This window comes from Lepidochelys kempii, chromosome 10 (genome assembly GCF_965140285.1).
Source record: "Lepidochelys kempii isolate rLepKem1 chromosome 10, rLepKem1.hap1, whole genome shotgun sequence".
NCBI classification, from domain to species: domain Eukaryota; kingdom Metazoa; phylum Chordata; order Testudines; family Cheloniidae; genus Lepidochelys; species Lepidochelys kempii.
This window is the reverse complement of record NC_136389.1, coordinates 6,774,265-6,800,627: the sequence shown is the minus strand read 5'-3', so window position 1 is coordinate 6,800,627 and position 26,363 is coordinate 6,774,265. Positions and strand designations below refer to the sequence as shown.

The 26,363-nt window shown below is 47.6% G+C and overlaps 1 protein-coding gene across 5 annotated transcripts in view; it reads right to left on the bottom strand.

Annotated features, from left to right (window-relative positions):
- Nucleotides 1-26,363, bottom strand: part of CACNA1H (calcium voltage-gated channel subunit alpha1 H) — a 178,812-nt gene that overhangs the window by 8,380 nt on the left and 144,069 nt on the right. For 4 of the 5 annotated variants that reach the window (XM_073361778.2, XM_078854517.1, XM_078854518.1 and 1 more), the window contains 6 exons: nt 25,855-25,925; nt 15,291-15,369; nt 10,587-10,708; nt 9,770-10,108; nt 7,358-7,513; nt 579-765 (listed from right to left, as the gene is read on the bottom strand). In XM_073361778.2, coding sequence (XP_073217879.1) covers nt 579-765; nt 7,358-7,513; nt 9,770-10,108; nt 10,587-10,708; nt 15,291-15,369; nt 25,855-25,925 — 954 coding nt within the window. The remainder of the gene's footprint in view (nt 1-578; nt 766-7,357; nt 7,514-9,769; nt 10,109-10,586; nt 10,709-15,290; nt 15,370-25,854; nt 25,926-26,363) is intronic. The other variant, XM_078854519.1, reaches the window with a different exon arrangement.

Genomic DNA, 26,363 nt, shown 5'->3' with positions numbered 1-26,363 from the left:
TCTAGCCTTTATAACAAAAACCTTCCAACTGTGACCTAAATGTAATCTAGCAGAGTGACAGCTTCCTGAGTCTTCAGACAGACTGAAACTATAGCTCTGAGAGGTTGGAACAGTATTCATCTCAATATTGTGTTGACTCTGAAAACTGATAATGGCAATACAAATGGGACCCTTGTTATCTATTTCACTGCTGATCATCTTACAAGAAACATACAGATAATATGCTATTCCATGAAACACAACCTGCAACCTCTCTGGTGCCCATTGGTCCCGTTTCTAGACATGCAAACTTCCAGCTTCCTCCAGATAACTTTAACAAGGCAGTTATGCATTTTAAATACAAAATCCTACAGCACCCTCAAAATTCTAGGCGTAGGATAAAATAAAGTGAACGTGGTATCAAATTACATTAAAAAGGATTTATTCTGTACTGATTGCATTATTCGGCTTCCTATCACACCACCACACAAACTGGTTCCGGTTCCTTGCATAGGTTGCCTGACATCCTCCCAGTGCCTAGCAAATACAATATGAGGAGGAACAAAGAGCACAGAGAATGCATCCCATCCCTGTGGTACCTCTTTGTGATTTGCAGGCATAGGTCTCCATCTCCACCTCATGGAGAGGGTACGGGGCTTTGGCTGGCATCACAGGGCGGAACATGTAGCTGTCGTTGGGCAAGGAGTGCATCCGGGACACTGAGATCTTGCGAACCGTTAGGAAGTTCTGAGGCTCTCTCTTTGATCTCATGCAAGCAGCGCCTTCCTGCAAATTAGAAAGAGAAGGAAAATTGGGTTATTCTGCACCCTGGCGGTGAGGCTGCCTTGAGCTCCTTTTTGTTTGCCATCCTTGGAAACAGCACTGAGGCTTAACACCTGAGGCAGATGTGCCTTCCGCTTGATGTCTCTGGTGCCCCTGGGTAAAAGAAAGCTCCAGTGGGACATGAAAGGGGCTTTCGTCAGCACTGGCTTTATTGCTAAGTAAATCACTCAAAATGTGTCTGAAATATAACAAAACAACAATTAACCATCACCCAGGAAGCCACCACCTGGACACGCATCTGACATCACAGGAAACACAGATCGCCATGGGAACACACGAGAAAGACACTTTCCAACTGGACACGTTCTAATCTTTTATTGTGTGGTTAATTTAACAATAACTCGGAAAGTCTCCTGCATTTCTTAGGAATTCCCATGGTGATAAGCATTACCTACATCTTAACCTACAGCCCAGCTCCAGGTCCAGTCTGATGATAGATGGGTAAAATGGCCACTCCCACTCAGAGACACTCAAACCCATGCTGACAAGCGGAGACAAATCTCTGGTAATTCATTTATCATGCATATAAATACACATACCCACCTCCCATATATACACTAAGACCTCAGTCCTATGTGATGTGTATCCTATGCCCATGCTGAGCCTCAATGACTGTGCTACACATTGCAGGATCACGGCTTGATATTGCAAATATGTATTTATATAAACACCACTTGTACTTTGTCCTTCTTTAGCAACTTTTATCCAAGGGACTTAAAGTTCTTTACTTACCTAATTGTTATGCCGCTCCCAGAGGGAAGAACTGAGACAAGTTTATGTGACTTGCCCAGGGTCATATAGTGAGTCAGTGTCGGACACTGGAGTTCTGACTCCCTGTTTTAACTACTAGACACATTCCCTCACCATTTATTTAATTATTTAAAATACAACTAATGACATCGGTTTTCCTTTAATGTCAGCCTCCAATTGGTTGAGTGAAAACATTTTCCCAGTTATGCATGAAATTAATTCATTTTACTTCCCAGCTGTAGGGTTTCCCTCAGTCGTGCTAGGAAAGTCTGGGCTCAAGACTCAGTGTTGAATTGTCCACATGTCATTGAGGATCTGGTTAAATCTGTATTTTCCATATCCCCAGCTCATTAATTTTTCTCCTCTTAGGACAAACCCTTGAGACAAATTACTTCTGTGTTTTTACACTGTTGAACTTGGCTGAGAATACAGTGGATCAAGAAGCAATTATTTATGGGTAGCTGGCATCAGGAACAAAATTCTGATTTGCTCAGCAGCACTAGGGAACCCAGGCCTTCAGTTCTAATCTGTTAATGCATCAGGCTTGTGCCAATTTTGACCAGAGCAGAGTCACTGTAGTTAATAATATAGCATGTGAACACCTGAGCTGCATGCATAAGGTCATTTACGAAGAAAAGTGCTTGCAAGAAAGGAGTCATTTCCCTTTATCAGTAGTTTTAAACGGGGGCTCATGAAGCCATTTTCTGAAGAATGGTCACAGTATTGTCTACAGAAGCTAAGCTCTTGTTTAAAATTCTTTAAAATGGACTGTTAGTTGCAAAGAACACATCCTAACGTAAAAGATTGCAATAACGGAGGCTATTGGGCACGGGGCCAATTTGTGACCTTTTCAATGGGAACAGAAGAGATCCATTTATAACGAAGTTTTAAATATGAACATATTAAATTTACAGACCTGACATGTACTTTGGCCCAACCAGGGTGTAATGCCACTCTAAGAAATGGTGACATCCGATGACACTTGAACACAAGCTCCCTTTGTCCTCATATTTGTTTCTAAAGTGTCTAGCTAGCACTCCGCTGGGTCTGATCCAAAGCCCACTGAAGTCAATGGCGGGACTCCAGCTGTCTTTGGTGCTGGATAAGGGCCAGATTGAGGGTGAAATCCTGGCCCCCATTGAAGTTAACAGCAAGACCCCCACCGACTTCAATAGGGTCAGGATTTCACCCCAAGAGCTTACTCTAAGGTATGTCTACACTGCAGTCTCAGCTGTGACTGCAGCTCGGGTAGGCATACACACACTAGCTTTAATCTAGCTAGCCCAGCTGGAAACGGAAGTGAAGATAGGGTGGCACAGACTAGCACTGTGAGGATGTACCCAGGGTTCCGAGCAAGCTTGTACAGCTCACGCTTAAATCCATGCCACCGTGTCTTCATGAGACAGGGCAGTGTCCAGCTGTGCTGTCCCAGGAAGAGCCTGCCTCCTGTGTGTACGTGTGTGTGAAATAATTTCCTGGAGCTCCTGCCTGCACAGCTCTGCGTGTGCGAGTGACCTCCCCCTCCCTGCAGCCTGGCTTGTGGTAGCTGGTATCGGGAGAGCAGTTTTTCTGCTCTGCATCAGACCACCCTGACCCCAGTGCTGCTGCCTGATCCCCTGCACAGCCAGGTGAGACAAAGGTATAATCTAGCCTTAAATAAAGAACATTAATGTTGCACATGCAGTGGCAGGGGCGGGTTTTGCAACCGGGGTCATTGGTGGTGCCGCTTTCAATCCTCCCTATTAGCTTGCTAGTTTCACTCATGCTCATGTCTATGTATTAGCACCACCAGGCTAACATGGTACGGCTCAGCGCTGGACGTAGCCTCCCTATTCAATGGGCGCACTCCTCCTCCTCGCCCCGCCGAAGGGGCACCGCTCACCAGCAGCAGAACCCTCTGCCCTGGCTCTGTGCCTCATCCCAGCCCAGTGCAGAGCGGAGGCAAGCCCTCCCTGCACCCACCCCACATGGTTCCTGTTTCACGGGGCTGGGCCTGGCTTGCACTCCGGGTGTTGTGACCTGGCACATGGGGTCGGAGCACCATTTGGGTTTGGCCCGGCTGCCCCTCTGTCATGAGGGAGATGCGGCTGGCGCAATGGCATTGTGACCTTGACACCTGCCCCGGTCACAACACCTGGAGAAGGGAGCCAGGCCCAGCCCTGTGGGACAACAGCTGCTGCTCTGCAGTTTTCCCCTGCCGGGCCTCCCCTCTGCACTGGCCTGGGGTTAGGATTGCCATGCCAGCTCAGTGCCCCTTCTTTCACCTCCTGCCAGACAAACACTTGACTATCATATGCTAAAAGTAGCCTCGGGGCATGACTGGCACCTTGCAATCTGTCCCCAATACCATGCGTCTAGGCCGCAGCGCGATCAAACCTCTGGAAATTTGTAGCGTTTTCTTCACAGGTCGTTGACCATTCAGGTGATAGAGAGAAAGCAAGAGTGGACATTCCTTGGCACTGTTGAGTATGTTAAGGTGTCACTGACAAAACACAACTAGGATGTGTATGCTTTTCAGTTGTATGGTAACTGCCCCGGTAGAAGTGGGCAATAAATACCAAACAGTTACATCACAATTACTCTGCAATCACCATGCATAGTGTCTCTCCAAAAGCAATTACCGCACACCAGCCCTGAGGTTTTAAGGGCAGAAATAACCTTGGAGGGGGCTAAATGGGGGACTTGTAATAGGATGCAAAGCCTTTTGCCTCTAGGCCACTGCTCCAAATCCGGTCCAGGCTGGTAGTGGTCAAAAGTATTCATGAGCAGATCAGTGACTTGTGTGAAATGAGACGATGGCTTCAGTCCAGTTCCTACTTAGCAGATGTCCGTATCAGAGAGCCACCTTTCCTACTGGCCCCCTGTGTGTCGTCTCACCAGAGAGGCCACAGGCTGTCCGAGCATGCAGATCATGACACCCAGAGGTAGCCCAGGGAATGGAAGTTCTCAGAACAGGTTTGTGGGATACCTGGCACGGCTTCTGCATCCACTCAGCTGGCCCCTATTGCTACAGTATCTGAGCGTCTCATCCCCATGAATGGATTTTATTGTCACAACATTCTGCGAAATAAGGATGCATCATGCCAATTTTACAGATGGGGAACTGAGGACCAGGGTAGATTAAGTGGGTCCCCCAGGGAATCTGTAGCTGAGCCAGAAATTTAACCAGTGTGCCCCACCCATTAGATCATTCTTCCTACCCTTCACCTGCTCCCTGTCAGCTTAGCACTCTTCCTCAGTCCTAAACCGACTCCATGTTTTTTTAAACAAAAAGAAATACTCCATAAGCAAAGAAGACTGTGGCAGGAGATGTGGGCCTGGCGTTTGGCGCACGGTTACTGCAAGCAAGCAACGGCAGAATTCCCCAGGGGGGTTCCTGGGAAGGCACATAAGTGGCTTTTGCTCTTTTTATTCTCTCTTGCTTGTCCTACTAAATAAATGTAGCTCACACTCAGAGCTAGTTTAGCGACTTCCCACACAGGTAACTCCAGGCTCCACAGTGAGGAAGGGAGGAGGAAAGCAAGAGCTAAAAACAAATACTCCTGCCTGTACATGCCAGACCTGGGAGCCATTTCATATTCTCAAGCTCTCCCAGCTTAACAAGGTGACATTTTTTCTAACTCTCCTCAGAGTTAACAAGCTGTCTGTCCTTGGACCTGCCAGGACCTTATCCACACAGCAGCAGAAACCCTCGACCCCTTGTGGCATTCAACATGCCAATTATTGCCTCTCTTTGCAACATGCCCTTGCCACAGTCTCCCTTTGATGCAACTCAAAGCTTAGCTTCCAGGTGGCCAAGGTTAAAGGAGACAAGGAAGCAGAAGCCCTGCAGAGAGCAAGAGAAGCATCTCAGAGTGGCTTCTCTTCATACAGATTGTTTTCTGCCTCACCCACTGAAAACTCACCCTCCAGTCAATAACTCAGTCTTAGCCCAGAACTTGCCTGGAGATGCCACTGACCACTGGATGCCCAGAGATTTCCAGAGATGTTTGCCGCATGCCTTGTTCATCACTCTAATTACAGACATCAGTAGAGTAGAGAAGGTAGAGACAGCATGGCCCTAATGAGGCCAGGATGGCTTGATTATGGGAGGTCCATTCTAGTCTAGACTTGGGGTTTCCTGTGTCGTGTGGTGTTATGTCTCAAAACATTGTCTTGTTGTGATGCTGCCACAACACGGTCATTGTCACACACAATTCTAAGGCACCCGTTACAAATGGTGTTTGGGTCCCTTTTCCATGGCCAGTCATTAACAATTCCAAATGACAGGAGCAAACCCAATAGCCTACTGATTTAAGATTGAGAGAAGAGATCTTTCTGGCCATTTGGCTAAGAGCCCAGAATTTCACAGCTCTCAATCAGCTGAAAGTCTGGGCAAAGCGTAACTCTCTTTGAAACAGGTATATACACTTCAGTGTGGTTCCAGTGGGAGGGAGTTGCAGAGGTGCAGCACCCACAAGAAAGATGTCCTGCCATCACCCTGGCATCAGCGGCTCCCAGGATGCCAGAGAGTCAGAGCTGGAGAGGCAGAGTTTAAGGTAACCTCGGCCCAGCAACGATTAGTACACTGAACTTCGGTTAGGAGTCCATTGGCATCCAGAACAGAGCGTGCAGAGCAGGTGCGTTGCTGTATTGTCCATCGCATATTGAAACAGCAGCCCAAAATAGAGGCCTAAAACTAAATCTGGGGACTCCTCGCCAGTTAGCAGACAGCACTGTCCCTGGTCATGGGTGCTGAAGGGGTCTGGAGCCAGTCCTGCTTTGGGGTTAAGAAGCACTCTCATTGGATACAGGACCCAGCCTGAGCACTGGTTTAAAAGAAGATTAGAAGCAAGAAGGGTCAGTGTGGGAAAACACCTGCCCCCCTTGTATCCTGCAAAGGTCATTTCAGTGGCAAAATACAGGAATGACTCTCAACAGCAATCGACCCACTCCTGCCTTTCTTGCTGCATGACCTCACCCAGGGATGTCCATGGGTCACTTCCCCAAGACACATTGAAACGTGGCCATTTACTGTACTGTCAGTTACCCGCTGAGCGCCCATCATAAGATGAGGTGCAACCAACCAATCATGGAGTAGCTGTGGAGTTTTTCTGTCATGTCACTTTTCTGTGCCAGGGCCCAGACTGTTACGTACCATGTGTTGCTTTTGTTGTGCCGTTCCACCTTCTCAGCACAGATTTAAGGAGTTCCCAGTAATTGCAAGAAAATCAATTTCGGGATCTTTCAACCAAAAGCAGGAAATCTATAGAAATCTCTACCTGCTTGCCCCCTCTAGCTTAACCAAGAAAATATGCTCACATGAGCCACACAATGGAAACAAATGGCCTGCCAGGTTGAAAATCCGCAGGTTACCAGCTGACCGACTTGAAAAATCAAAGCCAATTGTAGCAGTAGTGGATTATCTATGTCACGTCCATATCGAAGCAGTGGGGAGCAGCTTTTCCATGTGGGAGAAACATAACAGTGTTACTTGAAGGATTCACTGTTTATTTAACAATCTGTCCATCCCTCTGTCTAATAAGTGCAGGGCTCTCTTGGCTAAAAAGAACATGTCACGCGCAATCCATGCAGGCTCCTTGGCCTGCCCCAGCCAAATGATTTAGAACGTGCCCAGCTCAGCAGATGCAAAGGCAGCATGGAAGACAGGGGACGGACACAGACTGCTCTAGCTGTGAAGCAACAGGAGGACAACGCTAGGCGGACATTAACACACCAGCGGCCAGCTGCACAGCACCAAAGCATGATGGTACAACCCAGAAGCAACGGTCCGTCGTTCATTCACCTCTGACTCGCAGCCTGGGGTTTTGTGGGAAGGTGTCAGGACATGGTGGTGAGGAGCAGAGCGGAAGGACGTGTTTTCCATCCGGGGAGTCTCTCTGCCCTCCAGCGGGTCTGAGTCTGGGATGGCTAAAGACACATTCTCACAGCTCAGTGCCTCCTTCAGGGACAAAATTAGGAAGATAAAAGGTATCAGTAGCGGAGCAAGGATGGGGTTCACCCTTCAACCCTGCGCTCACACACGCTCTCCCCACACCTGCCCCCTCCGTATGAAACGGGAAGGAAAAGAAAAAGAAGGCAGAAAAGGGTCCAAATGGCAAGCAAGTCTGGAGTGTCTTATTACCTCTTGCAAAGGCATCCGTCCCATCACGCCCAGACACTGTAAAAGCCCCTTCTACTCCAGGTGTGAGAGTCTCCTGCTCCGTTACCCTAAGAACAGTATTTCCTTGAACTCTTCACCCCCTTGCCCTGTAGGAACTTTGACTGACTCCTCCAGATCCCTCTGGGGGCTCCCCAGATAATGCCCATTGGAAGAGCAGCTCAGCCAGCTTTGAGCAGGCACTTTCCCCGGGGCCTGGCCAGCTCCACTAACTCACATGGAAGGGCTGGGCTCTCCCCACCCTTGCCACGTTTGGACGGCCCAGCACCCGTGGTTTCATATCTCCTACACGTGCATGCAACCCAGCCCAGGACAAAGTTACTGAATGTCTGAGAACCTAGCTAAACGGGGAGCCCAATTCCACACCAGATGGACACGGTAATTCAGTTAGGGTTTCCGTAGGACTGTAATGAGTGGGGGTTAAAGCGTTAGCTTGCAACTTCTTGACCTGGATTCAGAAAGGCCTCTGGCCTATTCCTGTAGGTACCTGGAGCAGGAACTCCATGAGACATCTGTTCCAACCCAAGGCACCTGAGATGTAGATCACGGTGAGGAACTGATCCTGGTAACACCATGCTGTATGGGGTTTTTTCCAGCTGATGGAAGGGTGGTTTACCAATACACGGAACAACATGGCAAGTCTGCTCTGCTGGGGCTGTTCTACTGGCTAGTCACAAATAACTGGATGGCCACCAGTTTATTCATGAGCACCATGAGCAGGCGAGATTAGCAGTTTTGGAAACAACCCACGGGCTGCAATTTGCTCAGTGACTATTGACAGATCATGACCACACTTGTAAAAAGTATGATCGGTCTGTGTTCAGTGTGTGATCAGAACAAAGATCTCAAAGCCCAAGGAGAAATTTAACCAATTCTATTGTGCTTCATTTACCGGTAGAAACTTTTATTAAGCTCTAGATTCAAAATGCTGACTCCCCGGCTACTGTCTAACCAAGTTACTTTTTGTCTGTCTTATTAGAGTCTGAGGGATTAAAAAAAACACTATTTAGTCTAAAACCCCCATTGATTTTATGGTAGATTAATTTTTGATGATATGAGCAAAACAATTCTGTATTTTTCTGTTTTCAATCTACTGTCTGCCATGAAATGGGACAAATCTCACCCCCGCTCCTACCTGAATTTTGATTGCCCTGTTTTCTGGAGGGTAAATAGGAGTCAGAGTTCAAAATGCCGCTTGGTTGGGATGTCTCCACACTAACCAAGGAAGTCGGCATCAGCTGTGGACTTTGAAAAGGCCCAGGACCAAATTCAGCCTAGCATAAGCAAAACACAAGTCCTGCTGAAGTCAATGAGAGTTGAGAGAGCTTCGGTCAGAACTGGATTTGCACCCTAAGGTCAAGCACTGGGGTTTTCAAACTGGAGCCTGAACCCCTCTGAATTTCAAGTGATTTGGGCACCTAACCCTGACTGGCTCCTTTGGATATCCTGCCAAGAGGCTGATGTGCTAAGACTAACAACAACCTGAGCTGGATTTCTGCACCTGCACGGAAGAAATTCCTGCCATCCGCTTAGCCCACGAACAGGGATTGCTCAGGGCAAGGTCTCCTGTGCTACCAGTGGCCCTGCAGCTGCTGATCATGGTAAAATGATGTACAAAGAGGGGAGTGGTATATATAACATGTGACTTGGGCTGTTACTTCTCGGAGTCCAAATTCACCAGGGATACTCCTCCACTGCTGATGCCTATGAGAAATGGAAGTTAAAACTCCCCCTGGAATGCTGGGTGGTGAAAGGTCACACGTGGAGGTCAAAGAGCCAGACTGCCCTACATCATGGGGAGCCTCTCATCTTGTTGGAAGACTCAGAGATGGGGGTGGAAACTACTCCCAAGCCCTAAGATCCTGGGGGACACAGGAAAAGCTGTCTTCCTTTTGAACTGCCTTGTGGCACGTCCCTTTAGTTTGATATAATTGGGGTTCTGACAGACTCTGGAGCCTCTGCTGGTCAACAGATCCTGACCAGAAGCTCCCTGCCCCATTCATTAGAAGACACCATAGGCCTTGAGTCAATCATTACCAGGGCTTGATGCTTCACTCGCATGGGGGACTCTGGCTTCATGGCTTCCTGGCTCCCGTAGGGGGCCCTGACGTCCGAGGCAGAGGTGCCACTTCCACCCCCACTGTTGGCTGGGGTGCTCCCTCCTCTGGACATTTCCAGCTCTATCTCTGCGTCCATCTCTGCATCCTCCTTGGCTTCCTTGTTGCTCTCCTCCAGGTGCTTCATCAGCACGGCCACCACCACATTGACCAGGACAAACTGGGCGATGAGGACAAAGGTGACGAAGTAGACGGGGGAGATGACTGGCAGGTAACTCAGGCAGTGCTTGTCCTCCTTGGTGCACTCCCGCAGCGTGTCCTGAGATTCAGAGAGAGAGAAAGGGAGGGAGGGCTTTGAATCAGACTGAGCTTTGCTAACAAGCATTAAACCACAGAGGGACTCCAAAGCCAGCCTGTTCAGCACTGTGCAGATAATGGGAATATTATTTCAGACACAGGCTGAGGAATTAGCATGCCATATGCAGGGTGGAATTTTAGTTCCTTTTATTTTGTACTGATGTTAGAGACACCCAGCTGAGCTACTGCAGTAAGTGGAATAGAGATGGGGTAAGTGGGTGCAGTGGGATAAGCTGTCTAAGGCCACAACCCCCTGCCACATGAGCTAAAGGGGAAGCTCTGGAATCTTTTAGAAGCACAGAGCCTGTAATGCACAATTGATTCCTCCCATAGAGGGCTGTGGTGTAAATTCACACTGGCCAGTTCCGTGGAGGAAAGGGGGCAGAGAACATCTGCAGCATGGCGAAGCTGGCAGCAGCATGGACAGAGAGCGCAAGTACCTTCATAATCCCATTCCAGTTGTCTCCAGTCGACACCCTGAAGAGGGTGAGAAAGGCCATGCCGAAGTTGGTGAAGGTTGCGTGCCGGCTCAGACCTTCGCAGGGATTGTCTTCGCTGCAGTCTGCACAGAACAGAAGTGAAAGCAACACAATGAAAACAGTTCTTAACTGGGCTGGTTTACAAACAGATCCAACTGACAATACAGCAGTGTGGCCAAGCAGATACAGATTCCTGAGACTCAGGAAACCTGGGTTCTAGTCTCAGCTCTGCCCCTGGCCTGCTGTGTGACCATGGGAAAATCGCTTCCTCGCTTTGTGCCTCAGTTTCCCCAACAGTACAATGGGGATAAATGATACTGACCACCCTTTGTCAGGTGTTTTTGGATCCACTCATTAAAGATGCTATACAAGAGCTAGGTAGTATTATTATTATTATTTAGTGCCTTTGCAATGCTCTTGGGAGGGTAACACCAGGTGACCCAATGGAGCCAACTTAATTCATTCAAGGTAGAGGGGAGGATGAGAGCTTGGTAAGGTACATTTGGAAGCACTGGTTAATAGTGCTGCGGGGTGAGGGAGCTGCAAGTGGAAGATGAACCATATGGGTTTTATCTGTAGGGGCATCTCCATTACCAGACCCCCTACCTTCACTAAGCTTCTAGGGTAGTGGGATTTTACCCTACATGGAGTTTCTTTCTTTGATTCAGTTCCATGATTTCATCTTGTACAGGATGTTGTTACTGTTTGTATCACCGGAACCCCACGATGCTAGACGCTGTACAGACAGGACACAAAGACAGCGGCTGCCCCAAGGAGCTCACAATCTGCAGCCTTGGAATCGGAGCCTAGCTTTGTGGGGGATCCTGGAGCTTAGAAGGGCATGTTAACGTGCTCCCGGATGTGGTCCGTAGCTCATAATTGCAGTGCAAGCCGATCTTCACGGACGGTTCTACCTTCCTCTGTTCTCAGAGGCAACATGCTCTTTTGCAGCAGATTTTCCCCTCACCCTAATCTCCCCAAGCAATCGTCCTGGTTTGGAGAGCCAACATTTCTGTCACGCTCTAGTCAGTGTGGCCTAGAGGACACAGTGCTGGACTGAGGTTCAGGACACGTGGGGTTCTGCTGATGGTTCTGCTGCTGGGTGACTTAGGGCAAGTTCCTTCACCTCAGTCTCTCCAGCTGCACAAAGGGGGACAATGATACTGCTATGAGCCCTACTGGTGAAACGTGCTACGGAAGAGCCAAGTCTATGACTAGGAGTAGTCTGGCTTGCTGGGCATGTGTGTAAAATCTCTGAAGACATCCTGAGGATTAAGTAACTTGCCATAGGTACAAACCTGATTGCATTTTCGCCCTCCAAGACCCCTTTAACAGGCAGTACTAACTATATACGACGCTGAAAATGAAGTGGAACGAAGTAAGACCGTGTAAGCTAACTCTGCACGATTGGTTACGAACACTGCTTTCCCTCTTTGCTGCTCTGCACTGCGGCTTGTCTATTACTCTCTCCATTGTGTTGATTATCTTGTTTTATTTTTTTAAACAGAGCACATTTCCCATAAGGGATATTTTACTGGAATAACATGAGCAATTTTTATATTTTTCCCCCGGAGATTTAATATCCTAATGCATGTAAATTGCACACACCAAACATCCTCTTGTACATAAAACACAGGCTCATTAAGTTTTCATTAGGACAGGCAGCAATCTGTCTTGCAAGAGCCTTTCATTATTCGTCATTTATTTCTGAAGTGCATTAAAGAAAAAAAAAAAAAAAGCCGGCCACCAACCTCACTGAGGAGGGAGCTGGGCTTTTTTGTGGCAGACATGGACCAGCCATGCTTGAGAGAAGAAAAATCAAACTGTTCCCAATAAAAGTCAGGAAGTGGAAGCGGTCTGCTGGCTGGCTGGGTGCTCGTCGCAGCTGGGATCAAGTCTCAATCTCAAACCACACACAGCAATAGTTTATTGCACAGAGCTGGCATGGAGTGTGCATAGAAACACAGCACGGGTTTAGAACTGCAGAGAGGGCTGCTTAGTCTTTAAGGTATTCAAGTATCTTCTGTCTAAGGATAGGTGAATAAATACTGCTGCTACCAGAGATACCTGGCACAGGAATCACCGCATTTTCAATGATGCTCTCTGGAGAGTTGCTGCACAAGCCTAGATGTTGTACTGTAGATATACAGCTGCAATGGCAGGTAAAAGAGAATCGAATTGTAGCTCACTGATCTGGGACCTAGGAGATCTGGGTTCTGTTAGTGACTTTGCCACATGCTTACTGTGTGACAAGTCACTTACCTGCTCTGGGCCTCAGTTTTTCCAGCTGTAAAATGGGAATATAAAAATATTCCTTTTGTCTGTCTTGTCTATTTAGATTGGAAACCCTTCCAGGCAGTGACCCTCTCCACTTTGTATGTGTCCGGCATCTAGCACAAGGGGGCCTGGATCTCAGGTGAATCCCTAGCTGCTACCATAACAACATTTTTTAAAAAAACAACGGGGTCATTTAGACATATCAGTAGAGAGCATTGATGTGAATGATCACACAACTCCCCAAGAGGCATTGTCTAATGGCTAAAACCTGGGATTGGAGTCAGAAGACTTAGGGATCCTTTCACAGCTGTGCCAGTGACTCATCGGGTGACCTTGGGAAAGTCACTGCCCTTCTCTGTGCCTCAGTTTCCCCATCTGTAAAATGGAGCTACTAACACTTCCTGATCTCCCAGTCAGGATTATGGGGAATACATATATGTAAAGTGCATGGAAATCCATACACTGAAAAGCATCACAGCAGTGCAAAATATGTTGCTTTTGGAGTAACAGCATCATTAACTGCATAGCTTTCTGAAGCTCCTGCTGTTTCATATAAATACCACAGCCCTACAAGGTTTTTCAGTCAGGCCCTAAGCACGGCTGTCACCCTGTAAAGCCCATCTGAAAATGATCAGACCTTCCTCTCCATCCGTACGGGCTGAGGAAGCAGCTGCTCTGGAAGTTTCTGAAGCTTTGTTAGAGTCAGAACATGCAAAAGTGAGTCCTAAATCAAAGCTTTAATGGCTTCCCAAGCAACGTGTGTGGGACTCCCAATCTGTGACTGAGATACCGAGGGTATGCCTGGGACGTGACTCTTCTATTTTGCCCCCTGGGCCTGTCACACTTGAAAGGGGACAGTGCTGTGGAGCTGGCTAGGCGAGAGTCTCTCTGTTGTGTTCCCGGACATGCTTAATGGAAGGTTGGTGATGCCCCTAGATGGGCTGTCATCTGTGAGGATTGAACATGGGGCCTAAAAGCATGCATGCCTCTAAATTCATGATCTTTCCCTCCTGAGCTAAAAGATGCAGCACTGTTAGCATGAAGCAATCACCTGACTCTTACGGTATGTCGACACTGCAGCTAGGAGCGTGTCCCCCACCCCAGGCAGACAGACGGGCTAGCATGCTAAATAGCATTGTAGCCAGGGGTATCATGGGAAGCAGCCTGAGTTACCTGCCCGAGTATAAACCCACCTGGATCCCCTGGGTACATACTTGGGTGGCTCACCTAAGCTGTCGCCATGGCTACTCTGCTATTTTTAGCAAGCTAGTGCGCGGATGGGTCTGTCTACCCGAGCTGGGAAACACGCTTCCAGCTGCAGTGTTGACGGACCCACAGACCTCTATGTGGTCCATCCATTAGAGGGAGCCAGAGAGCCACATTGTGAAAGTACATTACACAGAGGCTATGTCTACATTGCAGTCAGAGGGGTGACGGGAGCATGCGCAGACATACCCGAGCTAGCTCAGATCTAGCTAGCTTCACTAACAATAGCAGCAAAGCCACAACAGCATGAGCTAGCGTCTCGAGGGGCCCGCGCAGTGTTGTGTAACTCCCGCTGCTTGTTATTTGAGCTAATTCAATCAAAGCGAGGTGCTGCAGTCACACCTCTGATCCCAGTGTAGATGTCTCCTGACTTTGGTCAACAAGAGTTGGTGGGGAAGTCACCGATCTGGAATGGGGGTATTCTCTCTTCCCAGCACCCAAGAAGCTGGGAGCAAAGCAGGACTATGCTGTCTTTCTTGTCTAACGCCTCCTGCTCTTCTTCTGGATGGCAGTACATATGTGACTATGTAGCCATTTCTTCTGCAGTGCCAGAGACCTCCCCTGAGCAGGGTAAATAAGCGATGTCGGTGGTAAGTCGCTAAGACAGCTGATGCTTTGTGATGATTGAGAAAGGGGGAAATGGCTCTTTGAGAACAATCTATAAACAAGACAGAATCCCAAAACCTATCGGAAAAGGAAATAATTAAGGGCAGCGGAAGATCTGAAGAGTGAGAAGTTCACTGTGGTGCTACTCCAACATAAACCTGGTTCTAAGCCAACTCTGCAGACTCATCTGTTGGGCTGTAAGCAGTGAAATTCCGCCTTAGTGAATATATCCATGCAAGATTATTATATTTAGGCAGTAAACAGTTCCTCTGCAGCTGGAAGCAGGGTCAGAACACTCTGCGTGTGTGTGTGTGTGGTGTGGAAAGGGTCTGTGTTACATTCTCATGTGTCAGCTGTGACCCTGAGATCAAGAGAAAGCTTTAATCTTCAGAGCTGCAGAGCTATAAAGGACCAGAGAGAGAGAGAGAGAGAGAGAGAGAGAGAAAACAATGGAAACGGAGAAAGACAAATAAATATTGACTGGATGAAATAATCAGTGTCAAGCACATTACTCACCTAGCTTTCCAAACAGCTCCACTCCCAGGGCAGCATAGATAAAAAACAGGAGCATAAAAAGTAGGCCAAGGTTCCCTACCTACATAAGAAGAAAGCAGAACAAGGGTCAGGCAAGTTGAGGTCACAACCAACTCCATTACATTTTAAACACAAGCAAAAAAGGGAAACAAATGGCCAGTGGCTAATTATTGGGCCGCCCTGAGTCTTTCATCTCTAGAGCTTCCTGGTACCCTCTCTCTTTCAGGTGGTTTTGTCCACTTCAGCCACCCACACCCACAGGTGTTTTGTGTCTTACCTACTGTCAGTGTCTGCATAGGACCCTCCTACCCCATTGTGCTCATTGTGCGGCTTTAGGGCCCAATTCCACTGAGCACAGAATGGGATTTAAGTATGCGCTTTTGGTTCAGCATGTGCTGAAGTGTTGGGCTGAATCGGGGCCTTGGTTTGGATTTTAAGCCCTTTAGTGGTTTGTTAAAGTTTATTGTATGATGATTAAGGGGAAGAGTTTCAAATATAAGACACTGAAGTGAGGCACCTCAATTCCTACACAGGCACCTGCCTCATTTCAAAAGCTCCCTCTGACCCAGCGGGGGTCAACAGTGACCTTTAACATGTCCTGGCTGTGTGCTGTTATTGTAATCAATGGGTTAAATCGCCAGCCAATGGGTAAAACCGTCTGGGTTAAATCTCATTTGCAGTGTTTCTTCTAATGGAGAATAAAAAACCAAGCCCCCAGCCAAACCAAGCAGTCTGTTAATCCAGCTTTAGATTTCGTTGCCAATGGAGAATGGGCAGAGTCCCTATCTCTTCCTCAAGAAGCAACACAGACCCTGAATAGGTGTCCAAACTTATCCCTGTCCTGGGCATGGGTTTAACTGGTCACTCAGACTCAAAGCGATTCCTACCTGAGCTTGGCTGTTCCTGAGGCTTCCCCACAAGATCTTCTATTGCAAGTTCCCCCTGGCCTTGTTGGAGCTCTGAACCCACCCGTAAGTGTGACTTAGTAGGAACTACCCTGAATCTTAATGCACATGAAGCTTTAGAAATTGCCCTGTATTTCCTATATCGGTTTTATATATAGGATTTTATATATTTCATATATCAGTTATAAGGTGGCAGATTCTCAAACATTTTTCATGGCTCTGCTGCGTTATTAATTATGGTGTTTAAAAGCGTGCTAGGTACCACAAAACAGGCAAAAGAGGCAGACCCTGGCCTATCCAGCTCACAGTCTAAGTAGAAACATGATGTGATGATGGAAAACAAAGTGGAGGTAGGGAAGGGGAATAAGGAAAAGGGTTACAAATCCAAGATCCTGAGATAGCCTACTGGTAGTTCCCATCTTGGTATCCTATCTCTCCATGTACATACCGGCTTCAGTGACGTGTCAATCGAAAGATGAAGAACAGTGTTCCTCACAAACGCCAGAACTGCAGCTCGGAAAATCTCCCAGTGTAATGCCAGTGCAATTAGCCAAGTCATGTTTTGTGGTCACCAGTTTATGAGCTTTAAAGATGACATGTGCGGATATTATCTCTAACAGTGAGTCCTGGCTTCGCTACCCTGATGACACCCGGCTCGCAAAAGAGGAGAGCCAAGAAACGGCTCGACTCCAGCCGAGACTTGCCAGTAAAAACTGCTTGATGTGGCTGCGCAGCCTTCCTGACGTGCAGAGATGTGTCTGGCTGGTGGTGCACACGGCGAGCAATGAACTCGGCAGCTTTCCCCCTTACTCCTGAGCTTGTTTGCGTGCTACGCCTCAGCTCTGTGTTAAACAGGAGCATGCCTCAAGCTACTGGAAAGAGGGGGCTTCGGTGATCCATTGCCTCAGCAGATGCCGAAGTCTGAAGAAGAAATCAGAGGCCCATTCCGGCAAAGGAGGTGGGGGAGGGAGGGTGTGCGGAAGTTGGCCAAAGAAAGCTGCAGAACAGCATAGGAGGGGGACTATGTACGTGGCCTTGGGCGAGTCATTTCACTTCTTCAACTAAACGTACCTGTTTACAGTCCCTTCGTAGGGAGGTAATTGCGGTCAGCCCAGCAATCGGGAGAGCTGGCAAGGACAGGCACTAGAGAAGGGCTAAGTATGAATCATTATTGTTGTTGTGATGAACGAGGCAGGTGAGATCGTGTCCAGACACTCTTCTACAGCAGCCAGGGCCTGGGATGCCTTCTCTGGGCTCTCCAGGAGCAACAGACCCACGTGATCCAGCCAATCTTCTAACAGCCAGCAATCATTGTCCTGGCAGCCAGTGACCTGAGGCAGGTTTACCGAAGGCGGTTCTGCCCTGGCAGTTCAGCACAGGCTCTGTTTATCCGCTAGCCTCCCCCTGACCTGCGCTGGGACTGTCTGAACCGGGTGTAAAAAGCAACAAAAAACCCACCCGGCTGCCCTCACTGGCGACGAGAGCATAATCAGTCATTCGCTGTGGCTCCAATGTCAGTGGGAAGAGACCGCTCGCTGCCAGGGAGCAGTCAGGGTGGGGAGGAACCCGGGGAAGGGAAGCCCCGGGAAGCTGTCTTGTGGAGCTCTTTCCTATGAAACAAACGGGGGATGCAGCGACAGAGCCTGCAGATCAGGGGTAGGATAGGGCCATCTGTTCTCCCACCCCTGGATTGTCTCCCCAGCAGCCTGGTCCCACCTCCCTACCTGTGGAACATCTCGGAGAGGGACTTTGCTGGGCCCAGAGAGGCTCCCAGACAAGTTAATTCAGCCTAAACGTTTCTGGCCTTTACAGTGGATTCCCCACGGGGCTACGGGGGGACAGCCCGCACAGCGCACACATCCCCCTGGCTGGTCCGTTCCCCAGCGTGGGGCTGGGGAACAGGGAGCGGGATGCTGCTGTTCCACACAGTCAAGGGAGACCTATGCATGGAGGGCTCTGGCAGGTCACCTGCCACCCTATTTGCCTCCCTTTTATATCTCCAACCACTGGGAGTCTTGAACTAACGTGCTAAGGCTCAGGAGCGAGGCGGAAGACCAGCAGCTTTACTGAGCACATCCAGGCCACCAGGAGGACTCCACAGAACGGAGTACGTCACGCAAAGGCATGGGCTTAGCATGCACTGGGAGGGATGGCTTGGGGCCTCTCCCTGCTTTGGCTGCTCAGGACATCACCCTCCTTAGTACTGCACTGAGGGGAGTCTTTTGGTTCCAGCTATTCTATTTAACCTAATCTAGTCGCTGTGGTAGCTGAGCACCAGTGGGCTGGGGATCAGGGTTCTGTTCCCAGCTGTGCCACAGATCTTTTGATGACCTAAACCGCTGCGTTCCTCGGTTTCCCCACCCACAGAACGAGCTTGCCACCTCACAGGGGTTTTCGCAGGCTGTTTTTGTTAAAGGCTCAGCTGTGTCCTGAAGGTGCAGCCCTACACTGGGAACCATGGGGAGACCCAGTGCCTCTCAGGCAGCGCAGAGGCTATGCTGAGGTAGCAGTGTTGGCTCCTCTGAGCCGGGCCCACCCTGTTGGTGAAGGGATGTCGAGGCCGAGATTCATGCCTGTATTCTGCTCCCTCTGAGGCCACTGACTTGCTGTGTGAATCTGGAGCGAGTGGGTCTTATAACCTCTCTCTGGACCTGATCCAAAGCCCAGTGACATCAAAGGGTTGTCTCATGTTGTCTTCAATGGGCTTTGGATTAGGTCCTTTGTGTCCTGATTCTCCCTCTGTATCTAACAGGGGCGAATGGTACGTACCTTCCTGTGTGAAGCCCTTTGGGAGGCTCAGATGGAAAGTGCTCCAGAAGTGCTAATAGGATCATCATCAGAGCAGGATGCTAGCTCCTGGCCCACAGAGCTACCGAATCCACTGTCAGGACGTAGAGTCAAAACCAAGCCCTACAGAGCGTTGTGACTGACGACCTCCTCTCCACCCTCTGCCGGTCGGCTCTGTGAGAGGCGTTAATGAAAGGCAGAAGGCCTCCTCTCTCCTGCTCCTGAAACCTGCTTCAGCTCCTCCTGGACCTCTCACTGCTCTGACTCCATTTCCGCACTGCCAGCCTGCCCCTTGGCATTTCAGCCGCCCATGTAGACAATGCACTGGGGCATCCCCGGGTGCCTGGGAAGAGCAATTTCTCACAAAGCTAAGCCTCTGCCATGCCTTTCCCAGGACGAGTCCTTATCTTTTCCTGCCAGCTCCCACCATCCAAAGCAATAACTCTGGAATTAGGGAAATGCCAGCTAATTTATGTACTAGACAGAGGACAAAATGGACACATTTGCCAGCCTGGAAAGGGGACATCATCTGGGTGAGTTCCAGTCCGAGACGAAGGTGCCAGATCGACAGCCTGGGAGGCTGCAGTGCTCTGCTTAGCTACGTGACTACTTTAGGGCAGTCAACAGCCTTGCATTGCTCCACCAGTGTCTCTCGGCCCGGTTCTAGACGCGCTTACATTTTTGTTTGCCTTCCCCTCCCCCGCGACTTTTCCTCTTTTCTTTTTCTTCTCACTTTTCTTTCCTTCCAGCTGGGAGCTAACCACAGATCTAATCTAGTGCCAATAAGCCAACAGTTCTTTTCAGAATGGACGGCCAGTAATGGCCTGAGGTGCAAAAGAGCCCCTTGTTCCCGTATTATGGGACAGGGTTAAAAAAGAGGGACTGATCATTTTTCACTGCAGCCTGTATCATTTGGAATAATTCAGTCAAGACTCTTCCCCCCCTCACCCCCCCCCCTTTTTTTTTTGGTGGCTAAATAAGTTAAGGGTCAAGTGTGGACCTGACCTAGGAACAGCTCCATTGACTTCAATGGGGCTCCTGAGTATTTAATCTCTCCCTGCTCTTGTCAGCTGCAGGTCCCACACTCAATCCATTTTTGTTCCCCTTCTCTGGGCCTTTACAATCGCTGTATATTTTCAGGGGATGATAACAATAGACTATTGTTTAGATCATAAAATCCCCTTTAGACAACAGCAGAAACGCCTTTAAAAGCTGCACCCAAAAGTCTCTATGGGAGCTGCTGCCCCTAGAAGAGTTAAACTCCCAGACAGCAGCAAACTGAAGCCTCTGTCCTTCAGCAGAATGAAGCAGGGAACAGGGAGTTTTTCACATTTTTCTTGGCACAGAATCTCCGTTGTACAGAGCTCCAAGCTTTGAAGAGAAGAAGGGGGTATGTTGTCCAATCCTGGGTTTAATTAATGTGCATTCCATAGATGAAGTAAAAAAAGAAGAACCCAGATCTTCTTGACAGATTGGACCAGATTTTGCTCTCAGCCACAGCAATGAAAATCTATAGCGTTGCTCCAACGGAATTAGAGTGGTGTGACTGAGCAGAGTTTAACCTACTGTGGGGGATACAAAGAAAAATCAAACAGTTCGACTTGCAACAAATGCTCTCTTTTAGCTGTGCTATTGTGCCTCACATTTCTGCAAATGTCTCATTTCCACTGTAGATTCTTTCATGGATTGTAAATTGTGATTATGGCCAGAAAAGGGAGTATGTACAAATAGCACCCGTTGCACCCTATGTATTTGTCAGCCGTTTCTGTTTGTGTTTTTGACAGCAAAGGCCCCACATTGTACGACCAATAGCACTGCTGTGGCTGAATTTCATTTTGCCTTCCCCATCACAAGCAATACTGGCAACTGATTGCAAATGCTTTCTGACCGGCGATTTATATGAGAACAGTGATACAGACTGACCTGGATCACTTGGGTAAGCCGGGCTCACTCAAACAACGTGGATTTTAACACAGCCAAGAGCAAGGTCATACATCTAGGAACAAAGAATGTAGGTCACACTTATAAGATGGGGTTATTGTAGCCTGGAAAGCAGTGACTCTGAAAAGGAGTTGGGGTGAATAGGAGTTCCCAGTGTGATGCTGTAGTTAAGGGGGCAAATGCAATCTTTGCATATATAATCAGGGGAATTTCAAAGCAGGAGTAGGGAAGTGATATTGCCTCTGTATACAGTATTAGTGCCATCATTACTGGGAGGGGGTGTAGAACTGTGATGTCCACACACGAAAAGGGATGTGGAAAAAAGCTACAAGAAGAACTCAAGGTCTGGAGAACCTGCCTCACACAGTGTGAGATAAAAGAAACTCAATCTGTTTAGCTGATTCAAAAGGAAGATAAGAGGTGGCTTGACCACAGTTGACAAGTACCTACATAAGGAAGAGACTTCTGACAGAAGACAGCTTGTTAATTTAGCAGAAAAAGGCATAACGAGATCCAATGAAAGCAGAAGCTAGACGCATTCAGACGAGAAATAAGGTGCACATTTTAAACAATGAGGGTATTTAATTCTCCATGGGAAAAAGTTACCTAAGGATGTGGTGGATTCTCCATCACTTTCAATCTATAAGTCAAGACTAGATATCTTTCTACAAGAGATGTTAGAGTGCCGACAGAAGTTATGGGCTTGATGCAGATATTGCATCGTCAAGTTCTTTCCCCTGGTTTATGCAGGAGGTCAGACTAAATTAGCATGATGAAAAACTTGAGCTATGGTTAGTAATGTCTAGTTAATGATGTCAGTTTAACTCACATTAACCTGGAGTAACACTGTCGCTTTGGGATCTACATTAGCATACCTGGGAGCAGAATTTGGCTCTATATATGTAAAAGCTGTAAGTCCACAGGAGGGATTCTTCCTCTGCCAATGAGGATATTTCACTGTTTGTTTTTTTTAATTCTCCTCTACTGTATGATTTGCTCATTCTGCATTTAAAAAAATTCCTCTTCTCCTAGGACGCTCATAGTGCAGCAGGGCAAAGATCGATAATGTCTTTGTGGTGACCCTGGCCAGGTCACTAGATATCTTTATTGATTGGTCAACTGAGCTGTGAAATTGGAAAACACAGGTTCATCACTGAAAAAGAGATGATGCCTTAGGTAAAAATCGCCACAAAACAGACAGACAGGGTGTCATAAATATAAAGGGAAGGGTAAACCCCTTTGAAATCCCTCCTGGCCAGGGGAAAGCTCCTCTCACCTGTAAAGGGTTAAGAAGCTAAAGGTAACCTCGCTGGCACCTGACCAAAATGACCAATGAGGAGACAAGATACTTTCAAAAGCTGGGAAGAGGGAGAGAAACAAAGGGTCTGGGTCTGTCTGTATGCTGCGCTTGCCAGGGACAGAACAGGAATGGAGTCTTAGAACTTTTAGTAAGTAATCTAGCTAGGTATGTGTTAGATTATGATTTCTTTAAATGGCTGAGAAAAGAATTGTGCTGAATAGAATAACTATTTCTGTCTGTGTATCTTTTTTGTAACTTAAGGTTTTGCCTAGAGGGGTTCTCTATGTTTTTGAATCTAATTACCCTGTAAGATATATACCATCCTGATTTTACAGGGGGGATTTCTTTATTTCTATTTACTTCTATTTTTTATTAAAAGTCTTCTTGTAAAACACTGAATGCTTTTTCATTGTTCTCAGATCCAAGGGTTTGGGTTTGTGGTCACCTATGCAAATTGGTGAGGCTTTTTATCCGACATTTCCCAGGAAAGGGGGGGTGCAAGTGTTGGGAGGATTGTTCATTGTTCTTAAGATCCAAGGGTCTGGGTCTGTAGTCACCTAGACAAATTGGTGAGGCTTTTTACCAAACCTTGTCCAGGAAGTGGGGTGCAAGGTTTTGGGAAGTATTTTGGGGGGAAGGACGCATCCAAACAGCTCTTCCCCAGTAACCAGTATTAGTTTGGTGGTGGTAGCGGCCATTCCAAGGATAACGGGGGTAATATTTTGTACCTTGGGGAAGTTTTGACCTAAGCTGGTAAAGATAAGCTTAGGAGGTTTTTCATGCAGGTCCCCACATCTGTACCCTAGAGTTCAGAGTGGGGGAGGAACCTTGACACAGGGACAGGCCCAAGCCACAGAGTTGGATCTGGATTTGAACTTCCAAAATGTTTGGTGGGGGTTGACCCATTATGAATATTGGGGCTGTGATTGGGCGGGGGGGGGGCCTATCTTTTTAAGGTCTTTCCCCTGACCACTGCTTCTTTGCCTCACTTCTCCTAGACTACCACTTTAAGAGCAGTGCATGATGGGAACTCTTCTTGGCTTTAAGGCGGACTATTTTCATTAGATGCTCAGACTGGACGTTCTAGTGGAGGAGAAAGGTATTTGATGGTGGCTCTTTCCTGCTCGCTTATTCTGACGTTCATTAATATTAATGAACCGGGATTGTGGATTTTGGCACAGGCTGAGTCCATGCATTTGGATCTTGATGATTCCCTGTCTCAGTGGGCCAGCTACAAAACGTGGATTCAAAGGCCAGCATCCCCAAAGCTCAGGGTGCTTTGTTCTGCAGAGGGAGATCAAGCTCATCTCTCTTGATAAGTAATACAGATGAACAGGAAACTAACAAAAATCACCCTTGAAAGAGGAAAAGAAATCTATTGTAATTAGTACTGCATGAGAGTGCTGGAAAGGGCTAATTCAACCGACTCCGGGAGAGATGTCTTCAAAAGCTGCAGCAGGACCCATACAAATGGAATTCCCCTCTCTCGTCATTTAACAAGCAAGCGCAAAAGAATTACACAGACTGATACATTAGAGTAAGAAATGTCTCCCTGCGCTTCAGATCCTGGGTGCAGCTTTAAGTAATGCAACGTTATCTGGGTTGAGGATGGGGAGGAAGATTTCCCAAGTCCCCTTCCTCCTTTCCTCAACTTTTACTTTAATGACAGATGGCGGTTTTATCAGCACAAGATTTGCCTGCAAGGTTCCCCGGGATTTCACATTAGCAGAAAATTTGGTTTCTGTGTCACAAGTAGAAAACCCGGCCTCAAGTGCCCCTTTTGTTTTTTTAAAAAAGTTCTGTAATTCATGGCTTTCGAAAGAAAAAGAATATACACAAATAAATTGTTTTCTTGAAATGCCAACGCAGGGGTCGGGTTTGTAAATTCCAGGCTTTCTTCTCAGTCAAAGCCCATTGTTGAAAGCAAAGTCTAAATACCAAAGAGCAATTGGCTTAGATTAAGAACATCTTTTGAGGCAGTGGTGAAGGATAAACAGAGCTTTCCAAGAAAAAGAAACTTCTGTTTTTCAGTTCAGGCAGGAGAGGCTGTGGGCTTGTCTAAATGGGGAAACGTACTGGCAGAACTATGCCGGTACAATTATACTTCTATTGCTATCCCAGTACAATTAAACCTCTGTAGCTATCTGGCACAACTCCCATGTAGACACACTTATTCAGAAAGCAGAAAGCATGTGGGACATTATACCAGAGTAACTCCAGGGATATTACACTGGTATAGTCCCACTGGTAAATTTCCCTGTGTAGATAAACCCTACCAAAGTTGTACAAGTTACCTAGGCCCAATTCTCCACAGGCTTGTCTCAGCACTTAATGCCTGTAATAAAGTGGGTGCAAGAGGCTGTCATACTGATCTGGGAGCATTTTAAACCCACTTTGCTCAGGTGTAAATGAGAGTACAAGGCAGTGGAAAATCATGCTTTCCTCTACAGCACTGGCAGGATTGCCAACCCCGGGCACTCAAACATCAGGAGCAAGGTGACCCAAAAAAAAAAAAACCGAAACAAAAAAACCCCACGAGATTGGTCTAAAAATAATGAGATTTGGGAGGAGGGGAGGAAACAAAAAAACAACAACCTCCAATGCAAAACGTTGGGTTCTTTTTATTTGCCTTCTGGATTTTGACCCTTTAGGGATCATGCTTTCAAGCTTTCCTTGACAACCATGAGAGCTAGACACTTGCTCTTTTAAAAATGAAAGCAGAGATTTCCCCATAAAGGAACTGGGGATTTTAAGGAAATCGTCAAATATGGACAGTCCATCTAGTGCACATTTAGAGTCCTTTAATGCCAATGCTTTCACCAGCAGGTTCCTCAGTCCACCCCGATCTCTCTCTGCCTTTTCAGGTTGTCTCCCTTCATTTGAAGTCAAAAACGTTGGTGACCCCTCCCATTTACTACAGAAGTAAGAGTAAACCATGTATCAGTGATAATGATGCTAAGGCTATATAATTATTGGGGTGTGCCTTTTGAGAGGATGGCAGAGTACCTGACCTTCCAGGAGATGGGGGAGCGGGGGAGTGAGTTGTGGGTCCGGCTGGCCTTTGCAGACATGAAAGGAGTAGACCTACTACGATAACCACAACATCTGACCTCGCAAACAGGGAAGATTTTGGTTGCCCTGCAGTTATTCTGGAAATTTTTATTTTCTTTTGTAATTGTAATGAAACGCTCAGTGCCCTGCGCCCAACCCGGGAGTTGTGATGCATCGGTTGGGAAGCACCGGTCCACCCGTGACTCCCCAATTCTGTATTTTATAACAACTTTGCCTACAAAGGTTGAAGGGTAGATTTTGCTCTTAGATCTGCACAGTTGATCTCTAACTCCAACACTCTGCTATTCTCACCAAGCCCAGAACTCCTGGGGATTCCATGCATGCACGGGGCGAGAAAATCAGGGAACAAGATCTACCCTGCAGTCCCCGAGGGCAGAATGTTTGCCTGCAGTTCTCAGCAGAACCATTTGTATCAATGGAGAATACGAAGACTATATACCAGGACCAGCATCTCCTACAAGGTGCAGCACAAAAACTAAATCCATGAGAGAAGTCAAACTCTTCTGTCCCTGTCTGGCGTGGATCCTGTCTCCGGACTTACCTGGGGTAGGGCCTGCACCACTGTGTCCAAGAGAGCTCGCATCCCCGTGGCCATTTTGAGCAGTTTCAACACTACAACGAGAAGCAAAGCTGAAGCACCAGGGCTAGGACACATTTTTTATGTAAACACCACAAACCTATTCAAGGAAGAGGAGTGAAACAGATGCTGTGGGGTGGATTCTCCTCTCTCTAGCCACTTCATTAATGTCAGTGGAGTGACTCCACATTTACGCCTGTTAAAGAGGAGGATCAGGCCCTACGTTTATAAATACGGCATGCAGGGACAGGGATCTAAGTGTCAAGTATACTCCCCTCCATGGCACGTACAACAGAATGGGGGAACTTCTGGGCCTACTCCCTCCTGTCCTTTCCAAAGTGAATGGGAGCAGACAGTAACCTTCAAAGTCAATTCTCCTCCTTGCCCCATTGCAGCTGATGTCTAGGGAAGGTGCCTCACTCCATGAGGTATGATCCTCCTCTTCTAAGGAGGAGACTAGGATGTGGGAAATC